This window comes from Fusarium musae, chromosome 2 (assembly GCF_019915245.1).
Source record: "Fusarium musae strain F31 chromosome 2, whole genome shotgun sequence".
NCBI lineage: Eukaryota > Fungi > Ascomycota > Sordariomycetes > Hypocreales > Nectriaceae > Fusarium > Fusarium musae.
The window spans coordinates 226,519-236,556 of record NC_058388.1 but is presented as its reverse complement, the minus strand read 5'-3'; the positions used below and the strand labels follow the sequence as shown (position 1 = coordinate 236,556).

General features: G+C 45.2%; 4 protein-coding genes across 4 annotated transcripts; all 4 read left to right on the top strand.

Annotated features, from left to right (window-relative positions):
• Nucleotides 1-1,286, top strand: J7337_002031 (uncharacterized protein; the record flags this gene model as incomplete). The annotated part of the gene is made up of 4 exons (XM_044819764.1): nt 1-30; nt 132-484; nt 751-863; nt 922-1,286. 4 exons carry the CDS (start codon nt 1-3, stop codon nt 1,284-1,286), a joined length of 861 nt encoding a protein of 286 aa, XP_044684064.1.
• Nucleotides 1,287-2,169: 883 nt separating this feature from the next.
• On the top strand, nt 2,170-3,215 carry J7337_002030 (uncharacterized protein; the record flags this gene model as incomplete). The annotated part of the gene is made up of 5 exons (XM_044819763.1): nt 2,170-2,202; nt 2,259-2,468; nt 2,522-2,825; nt 2,883-3,035; nt 3,091-3,215. 5 exons carry the CDS (start codon nt 2,170-2,172, stop codon nt 3,213-3,215), a joined length of 825 nt encoding a protein of 274 aa, XP_044684063.1.
• A 2,079-nt stretch (nt 3,216-5,294) lies between these two features.
• J7337_002029 (uncharacterized protein) lies at nt 5,295-6,428 on the top strand (the record flags this gene model as incomplete). The annotated part of the gene is made up of 2 exons (XM_044819762.1): nt 5,295-6,284; nt 6,330-6,428. The coding sequence occupies 2 exons, from the start codon at nt 5,295-5,297 to the stop codon at nt 6,426-6,428; spliced, it is 1,089 nt and encodes a 362-aa protein (XP_044684062.1).
• Nucleotides 6,429-8,557: 2,129 nt separating this feature from the next.
• J7337_002028 (uncharacterized protein) lies at nt 8,558-9,858 on the top strand (the record flags this gene model as incomplete). Its single annotated transcript, XM_044819761.1, has 2 exons — nt 8,558-9,079; nt 9,133-9,858. 2 exons carry the CDS (start codon nt 8,558-8,560, stop codon nt 9,856-9,858), a joined length of 1,248 nt encoding a protein of 415 aa, XP_044684061.1.
• Nucleotides 9,859-10,038: the final 180 nt, after the last annotated feature.

The following is a 10,038-nucleotide window of genomic DNA, read 5'->3' as shown; positions in this document are numbered from 1 at the left end:
ATGGCTGGTGTCGCTAAAGAGGCCGTGGTGGTAAGTCAAGTTACCATTCCGATCTGGCCTGAGCAAAGATCTGCAATTTCTTGGCAACATCAGGACCATGACTCGCTTGCTAACCGCGATCTACGATGCAGCCCATCGAGGCCGTGCTCTTCGGAATATCAACGCTCCTCGTGCTCGCTCGATTAGCCCTTCGAACAATTCGACAACATCAGAGTCTCACCGTGAGCGATTGGTTTCTCGTCGCTTCTCTCCTCGATGCCGCTGCGTTATTTGGGACCGACACTGCTGCCTATAATTTGGGAGGAATGGACGAGTATGATCCGAGTGCACCGCCGCGAAGTATTGAGGATCAGATCACGTTGATGAAGGTGTCGTTTGCGGGAAACTACTTCTACGATACGGGTGTATATTTTCCGAAGCTGGCGCTGTTGGCGCTTTACTTTAAGCTTATTCCACAAACACTACCGCTGCTACGCAAGTTTTTGTATGGAGTTACTGCCTTAACGGGGTCGTTTATGCTCACGACTTGTTTCTTGGATACGTTTTGGTGCGGCGCCGATGTATCTGTCAATTGGGAGATTGATGGAGAGTGCAGCACGTTTGACTCGAAAACTGTCTTCCGGATTGATTGGGTCATGAATCTCATCTCCGACACGCTTGGTACAGCAGTCTGTGTCTAATTCTGTTCAATCACTGACATTATACAGTCTTTGCTCTTCCTTTTCCGCTTCTTTTTGGCCTTCAACTCAGTAGGCGATATAAGGCTGGTCTCGTTGCGATCTTTGCATCTGGACTCATCACATTAGGAGCAAGCATCGGAAGATTTGCAACTGTCGAGGCAATCCACGCCTGGACCAATGTTTGTGAGTCAACACTGCCACCTATAAATCTTCTATCGTGTCCGACTTGCTGACTTCACAGACGTCCTCTCAATGACAGAGATCGCCGCCGCAATAGTCGTCGTATCTCTCCCCGCCCTCAAATCCCTCCTCCACGGCCTCGGCCTGCGCTCCTCCAAGCAAAACACCACGCAGACAGGCTCAGGCTACAACAAACACTCAGGTACAGTGACGACATCGAGTCACTTCAACAAGCTGTCCAGCGGCCGTGACCACCACAGAGAGCTGTACGCCTCCACGGCACGCGTGGCGGCGGGCGCCGAAGAAGACTCGGGCAGTGAAGTGGAGCTGACCAACCTTCAAGGTATCTACAAGTCGGCCCGCATAAGTGTGACCTACCAGCGAAGAGAAGACGGTGACTGGCAGGGTAATTCGGGACGGGGGTGAAGGAGTGGTGTGTGTGCTGTAAGATGAATGATAGAGGATGGATGGTGGATGGATGTAAGCGTTGCATTAGATATGCAGATCGACGGACTAACAAAATGGGAAATGGCCGGGAATAAAGCGTGACATGACAGCTGGTCTGACTGATCCAAGTCATGTATAATAAGTATACAAATAGAATACAACAGGTTTACCATAGATCAGAACATGCTGCATGAATTTTTGACTTACCCTTTGAGTTCAATGCAGAGTTTTGCTAAAACGTAGTGAGAACCTAGAACCAACTGACAGATATGATGAATCCCTTATTGGTGCGTTAACGAAAAAAAGACTCCCTCCCTCCATTACAAACACAAAACCCAGAGATCAACCAACACACAAGTCGTCTCAACACTCGTCCCCTGTCAAATCCTTTCCCATGTTACATCCGGTGGTCCCAGGTTTATTCTCGTCTGCATATCAACGGAACTCCAACCCGACCAATGATCATCTCTCGGTTACAACCCCTTCAGTTTTAGCCCCCATGTCAAATGCCAACCCTTGTCAGTGTCTCAATTAAAATACCGTAAAGCTGCTTGTTCTGTTCCCTAGCCCGACTTGTGCCGTACACTTGCAGCGGGTAAAACTCACCCCAGGGACCTTTTACTGTTACGTTCTATGCAGCACCTCGTTCGATGCTGTTTTTCTTTTTATTTCTTCTGTAGCCGAGGTGCCGCTGCTGCTGTAACCATGCGGCGCATTAAATAAGGTAAGCACCATGAGCTGGGAAATTTTAAAGTATACCTGCAGTCCTGTGAACCTTAATTCCTTTCCTTTTTCTCATTGCCGCGAGTTGCACCATTGTATTTTCCGTTGTTTCTGAAGTGGAAGACAATCGGATTTCACAATGGCGTTCTTTATCGATGGAAAGGACTGCATGGTAGGTCACTTTAGCTATCGATCTTCATGTCAGGTTGTGTGCTCACGAGTGTTTAGATCTCGGAATGGATCTTGCTGGCAGCTTCTTATGTCTTCGTCGGTCTTCGCATCTATGCGCGTCTCTTTCGTGCGCGTGAGAAGTTGACTTGGTCCGATTACCTTCTCCTTCTATCCGCCGTCGATGCTCTCGCCCTCATCATCTGCGACACTCTAACCTTCCAGATGGGTGTTATGGATGAGTATGAGACGTCCGTCAAGCTCTCCAAGGTAAGATGACTTCAAACTCCACAATGCATCACGCGACTAACTTGTTCATCCAGATCTCATTCGCATCCAACTACTTTTACGATGTCGGTATGGGCTTCCCCAAGATGAGCATGCTTGCGTTCTACTGGGCCTATTTCCTTCCCTCCACCGGCATGAGTTCCGGTATGCGAAAGGCCCTATATGGCATCACTGCCTTTGTTTGCGCATCATACATGGCGATCCTTTGGGATGATACTTTCTTTTGTGGAAAGGATGTTTCGGTTCAATGGTCTCAGGAGGAGGGTGCTTGCAGTGTTTTCTATGCACCAGAGCCCTTCATTCTTAACTTTACACTGAACTTGGCCTGTTATCTTGCTGGTACGCTTACATTCCCTTCTGCCTTTCGCGTTTCACCAGATACTAATTGATCCTCAGTCTATGCCCTCCCTCTCATCCTGCTGGTCCAAGGTGTTCTTCAGCCCTCCAAGGGTGTCACTGCTACTTTCGTGCTTGGAGCACTGACTATCTGCACCACCATTGTGCGATTCGTCACACTCAAGGTTGGCACTGGCCAAGAGAATCTTGTTTGTAAGTCGTCCATCTCTCGGACAATACCAATTCAGCTTCTAACATACCTCCCTAGACCCCATGAGTATGCTCGAGATGGCACTTGCTATTACTGTTGTCGCGCTACCCGGCTTGAAGCCACTTGTGGATCGCTCCCCAAAGCATGAGACGAGGAGCGAGGTGATTGAGATCAAGAACTAAGGAAGGACAGTATTTTTACCTGGTCCTACAGCCACTTAGCCTGTTACTTCTCTATCGTGAGAGTAACTATTGTTCTCTTCTATAAAAGTGTTTTAAGCTGTGCTACACTTGTCCCATTCTCGGTGCTCTAGATATTGTAATAAATCAGTTCGTGCCACAATCTCTGCTGAGGCATGCCAACATTTCTTTACCCTCATGCAAGGATAGTTCCTTATCCTTATTCTCACTGAGTCGACAAGCTAACGAGAGCGCGTGAGCTTTTTCTTTTTCCTAGCTTTATATCTTCATCTTGCTTTTTTACATAGTCGAGGCGATTTAATCACTATATCATCAGCCACTATTATTGACAAGATGATCCGCAGCTGCGAACTTTGGCTAAGTGGCTTCTATCTTTAAGAATTTTCTACTCATCCAGCTACTGGTGCCCTTAGCCTTATTGTCTTATCATAACCAGCCCTTACAACATACAGTAAGCCATAATCGTCCTCTTATGAAAGTCACGAAACTTTTTCCTCTTTCCTTATCAAAGTAAATGATAACAGTGCTGTTTTAAAGACTATAGATAATCTTTTATAGCAATTCTGCATCCTCGGGTTCACTCTCGATAGCAGGATTTTGTTCACGCAGACATCTAGAGACCTTGAGACTCGTCTTTGTCGCAGTCGACTCAATCGTCGACTTCGTCCAAGGCCTTGACTATGAACCTCGCTACTAAGTGCAGTAGTGGAGATAAACTGCTCTCTATAATACAAAATCTGATAATAAATATGTAAACACAGATCCTAATTGCGAATAGCACATCCTACATTAACATCCCTCCAAGAACCATAGCTATCACAGTCCACAATGTAACCTGGTGCCTGTGGGACGCTGAAGTAACTATTGATATAGCCGGTGGTGCCTCTTCGGGGTGTGAGGACCCCGCGGAGGGGCCCTGATAGTTGGAGATAGATGATGAATAGAACTGAATTGCTGAAACTTCGGGTTGAGTCATCGATATGATACCGATTTCTGTAACTAAGCTCTTTGTGAAAGAAGGCTGAGAGGGTTTCATCAGGGCATTGCTTCCAGACTCTGGTGAATGTGCTTTTCCTTGTTCTGATTGTGGGTCGTCTTGTGATGCTGTCGACAGTGTTTGAGGTTTGTACTGGTTGCTCCTGTAGCTGGGTTGAGACTCGTTTTGCGATCTTGCAGCCGGCGTAGTGGCATCTGGTTGATTGTTCTTCGTGTAATGGAGGTCTTCTGTAGTTGGGGTTGAGTGAACAGTCTGTATGGTATTGGTAGTAGGTATAGGCATTAGCAGATAATCTCCAGATGCCGTCCCTGTAGTCATGTAATCAGACTCAATGAGAGTTTTAGAACCCAGGTTTGCGGTTCCAAAAGAAAAAGACGACAAGGTAGCTGTTTTGGTACAGTCCAGTGTAGAGTTTGATTGGGATGTGAACTCAGAAGTCTGGATCTCTGTACTCTTTGTAGAGAATGATAGAAAGGAATATTTATCATGGTATGATGGTGATGGTGATGAGGAGGAGGAGGAGGAGGAGGAGGAGGAGGAGGAGGAAGAGACTTCTTGTTGATAGAGGGTCAATAGACGATTAGACGATATCGCACGATGGACAAGCTTTTGTGTCCTCTGGATCATGCCACCACAGAATAGAGTCGGATCTCCAGGACACGGAAGATCACAGAGTCCATTCGACACAAATACTGAGTCATATAGAGAGTCTGACTTATAACAAGATCTAAATGTGTCTCAGCTCTTGTTCATAAACATCTGGGAATACTATTCCTTGAAGAAAGGTTCGGGCAGTATGCCACAACAAATAGACTTACTCTTGATAGATGCCAATGTACTTGCTCCCAGCAGCCAAAGCAATGCATTTCTTCGTAGTCATTTCTGGGCTAGCTGCAACCTCTGTGAAAGACGGATAGCCTTGTAGAGACCGCACACAGCCCGTAAAAAGGAAGTTACTTAGAACTGGAATATTCGTTGCAGTAGATGAAGGTGAAGGCAAAGTGAACACCTCTGATTGCTCAAGGGTTCCAGTAGAGGAAGTCTGTCTCTTTGTGGGTAGGGCAATGGACTGTATTTCAGTTGAAACTTGGTCGACACTGCTCAAACTTGGTCCTGTTGCCGTTGGTGTACTTTCGGTAGTTGAGGTCGTAACGGCCGATGTCTCGACAGTTGACGTCTCGATGGTTGTAATACTGGTGCGGACGGATTCTTGGGTTGGGACACCTATAGTCAACTCTACTGAGGATGACACTATATTCGATACGGATTCAATTGGGTCCTCTGATGAGAAACCTGATTCAGATTGTGATGGTAGGGATGGTCTTGGTGATGTTGTTGCTGGCGACATAGAGGATTCATCCGGTGAGAGTGTCAGGACTGACGTAGATACGAATGAGCTTGTAACTGCTGCCGTTGAAGATAATGTCGTTCTGAATGATACCAATGATTCAGATTCCAGTGTAGACTCCGAATCAGCCTTTGAGGTCATCTGGGATGTCAGTTCTAGTGACGATAACAATATGGATGTTGATAATGAGATAGTAGCTGATGAAGTTGTCAACGGTGTCAGCTCTAGTGTCTCCTCTGATGTGATTGCTAATGATGATGACGATGATATAGATGTTGGCGAAGTATTAGCTGATGCAGTGGAGGGTGAGGTAGTTAATGGTGTAGACCTGAGTGTATCCTCTGATGCTGTTGATGTGAATTCCAACGATGAGGGTAAATGTGTAGGTTCTGAGGATATCGATATTGGTGACGTTGTTGGTAAGATAGAATCCAAGTCAGATGAGATGCTTGACGTAGAACCCGACGACGTAGACAAAAGGGTGGATGAAGTTAATAAGGATATATCCGATGACACTGAATCAAAGGTAGACGATACAGGTAGTGTAGAATCTGACGATGTTGGCTGTAAGGTGGATAAAACTGAGGATAAAGTATCAGATGGCATCGAATCTGAGGTGGACGGGATAGAAGATGTAGAATCTGTTGATATAGATTGTGAGGTGAATGAAGTTGGCAAGGAAGTCTCTGCTGATACTGCATCAGAGGTAGGCAATGTTGGTTGCATAAAATCTGATGATATAAACTGTAAGATGGATGAGATTGATGATGAAGTCTCTGGCGATGTCGATGTAGTTGTTGATGATGTTGCTATTTCCTTTATAGCTAAGTTCCATAAAGGTGCCGAATAGCTCCCGCTATATGACTTGTATATATGACACGCTTGTGTAGTGCTTATATAGCCAGCAGCAACGCATTGGCTATTTGAGTCGCATCTGGCTAGACATTGTTGCATACTCTCTCCTAACATAAATGTTCCAATCCTCTGAAAAGTACTGGCGGCTTTCTGGCATAGAAGAGTGAATCCCCGACTGCCAGGGCTGTCAGCTAGCTCGCTACAGGATAGCGGTGCCGGTGGTGTGGCTTCTGATGCTGTAGGTGTAGATAACATGATGGCCATGTTGTAGCCAGCTTGAGCCCCTGTATTGGAATAGCCACCATACCAGATACAGTAGTTTTCTGCCTCTTTGTACCATACCACATTGCAACCTGGAATGGTAGTGCAGGAGTCTATACATTCTGTGAAGCTGTTAAACAGAAAGTAGCCTCGAGGATTAAGACCAGCCGGGAATGTATTGCAGCGAACTTCATATTGAGAATTAGAAGGTCCGTCGTATGGGTTGCTCAATTGACTGCAAGACAGTGTTATGTCACCGTTAGGAGAGGCAGCGACAGAGATACTAAAAACTAAAAGAAGAGATAAAACGTTTGCCCAAGAGGCTGTAAGGCTTTGCTTCTTCATGCTTGAGGAAGCGATAAAGAATAATGCTGGTTATAGGTTTTTAGTATATTAAAAAACAGAGATCTTGAGAACATTAGAGAGGTTAGAAGATATTAAAATAAAGTAGGAAAGACATTTTAATCTTCTTTAGACCTGAGGATAAGTCTTAGCCAGCCACACTCAATAGTATATTAAATAGTTTATATTTCTAGAGGTGCGGTATCAAATTATACCTCTTTAGGTCAAGTCTCTCGCGCTCTATTAGATATAGTTAGTTTAAATCTTCCTGTTAGTGTAAGTACTAAGCACCAAAGCACATTAGGTTAACAATAATTTAAGTCGGTTCGTGTCCGTTGATTCGTTGGCGGGGCTAGACTCGACCCTGGGGGTTCTGGAACACGCCACCAATTTGTCTATATCCACTTACCAACAGTCGCATGGCAGGCGAGAGGCCTTTACCGATTTGTATCCTGGTATATCCAGTGGTCGTGATACTACAATTGCAGCATTGGAATAAGCAAACAGGTTGCTAGAGTTAGTAGAGGCCTGAGCAGACCCATCGATTGAACTTTCGGGTAAACCGTTCTAATACAGGTTTCTGATTATGCTTTAAATAATGGTTAAAATGGCAGTTAATATATTAACCTGAGGCTAGGTGATCTTTTAATTCTTTTATAGGATAAAGGGAATCGATAAGTGTATCGAAATAGCTATATCAGGTCTTCAATTTATAAAATGTCAAGCCACTTCGCGCGAAGTAAAACGGTTTAGTAAAGCCTTCCCAGCAGGGTCTTAATAATCTATAAGGCTAAGGTAAAATGCGACATTATGCGCAGCGGACTGAGAACTGCAGACTTATAAAAACATTCTGATTTAATAGAATGATAAGTGAGGATATTGCCCTGGAAGTCTTTACTTATTGTAAAATTTAGTTATAAAGACAGTAAGTCCTGTAAATACAAGAATAAGCAGAGACATGCTTAACGAGGTCTTGCTATAAGTAATATACAGACATTGTAATATAATAATAGTAGCTTATTATCTTATCTCTGTGGCTGTGTTTTGCTTGTTTATGCCTTAAGAGCTATGTTTTATATATACTGTTCTCTATAGGGTAAACTAATTACTTTTACTAAGTTATATCCAGTAAAGACTTAATAACTATAAGTAGAATTGAGCTAAAAGGCAGGTAAGATTAAAGAATGTTTCCTCCTATTAGCTAGCTAATCATAATAAACTGATACTGTAATCATTACTTGACATTCCCATTTCGAAGTCGGGACATAGAAAATACCGAATCAACACCACAAATTAGACTATGACATCATGTGTCAGAATTCTTCGGGCCTTACTCACGCCCGAACAGTAATCGGGGCCAATCACGTCCACAAAAATGCGAGGAAGAGCAGGAGGCTGTAAAGTTTATTTAACTTGCGCGTCACAGTGTCTAGTCAATAATCAATTATAAAAGGTATCCAATGTCCCTCTATATAATCAGTTCAAATAATCACTACCACTTTCCACTCCCAATACTGAGACATGGGAGTCTCAGCTGTTCTTCCAATCGCAATTGTCGGCGGTGGCCCATGCGGCCTCATGCTAGCACGTCTGCTTCAAACCGCAAGCATTAATTACGTCGTTTTTGAGCGCGACGAATCTCCAACGTCAACACTCAGAAGCCAAGGCGGTACACTAGACATCCACAGAGACTCAGGCCAAGAAGCGCTTCGTCGCGCGGGTCTTCACAAGGAATTCGAGTCATTAGCTCGATACGATGCAACGACCATGACATTGATGGACTTTCAAGGGAAATTCCGTGCTTCGTTTGGAGACAATGATGGTGGTGATAGACCAGAGATCGATCGCCAGCAGCTGCGACAGTTGTTACTCAATTCCTTGTCAAGTGATTGTATCCGTTGGGGCAAGATACTGGATGCTGTTGATCAGAAGGAAAATGGGGAAGCGCGTGATTTAACACTCAAGTTTCGCGATGGATCGACAGAGAGTGGATTTCGACTCATTATTGGAGCAGATGGTGCTTGGAGCAAAGTGCGCTCTCTCGTAGGTATCCATATCCTACATTCATCAGACTCGCGAGCTAACATTATTCCCAGGTTACTGACGCTAAGCCCATTTATTCTGGCAAATCATTCATTGAAGGCAGAATATCCCCAGACAACTCACAATACAAACTCGCGCAGCAAATAGCCGGAAAGGGAACTGCCATGGCAATGAGTGCCAAATCCACCCTCGCAGTCCAACAGTTATCCGATGCCTCGTACCGTACATACATGGGCGTAGTGGCACCTGAATCCTTGACGCGTCCCGGTGGTGATGCTGATCCAAATGATATGGACAAAGCGCGAAACACAATGCTTGGGCCTGGAGGCTTTTACGAGACTTGGACACAAGACTTGAGACGATTAATCGAAGCTTCTGAGGGACCATGGCGACCCTGGCCACTATATCGCCTCGACAAAGCCCTGTTCTCTTCTAATGATGAAGATGTGCCTAGATGGAAACGCGTTCCCGGCGTTGTTCTCCTCGGAGACGCCGCACATCTCGCTACTCCAAATGGCGAAGGCGTGAACCAAGCCATGTATGACGCGCTCATGCTATTTGACCAGATCATAGCAGAGACTAGGGCTCTTGAAGGAAGCTATGATCAGGAAGCTGATGTAGAAGCGTTAGAGCGCGCTATTGTTGCGTACGAAAAGGAGATGCGACCAAGAGCGTTGGAGCATATCCAGAGCAGTATCGACATGGAAGACATGATGTATGCTGATGATGGGGCTCAGCGCATGATAGAAGCATTCAAGTCTGCTCATGGTGAGAATTAGTCTCACCGCTACGTAACTCTTAGAAATAGATCAACAAGTCCTTCACTCTTCAACAATGCCAGGGACCTTCTCAGCCACGAACTGAAACCGCATTGATTCCGATGACCGCGCATTCGTATCCCAGCCAGTGACAGCCTCTGAATTTCGGATTACCTTTCCCACATGTTTCCGTGGCGTACA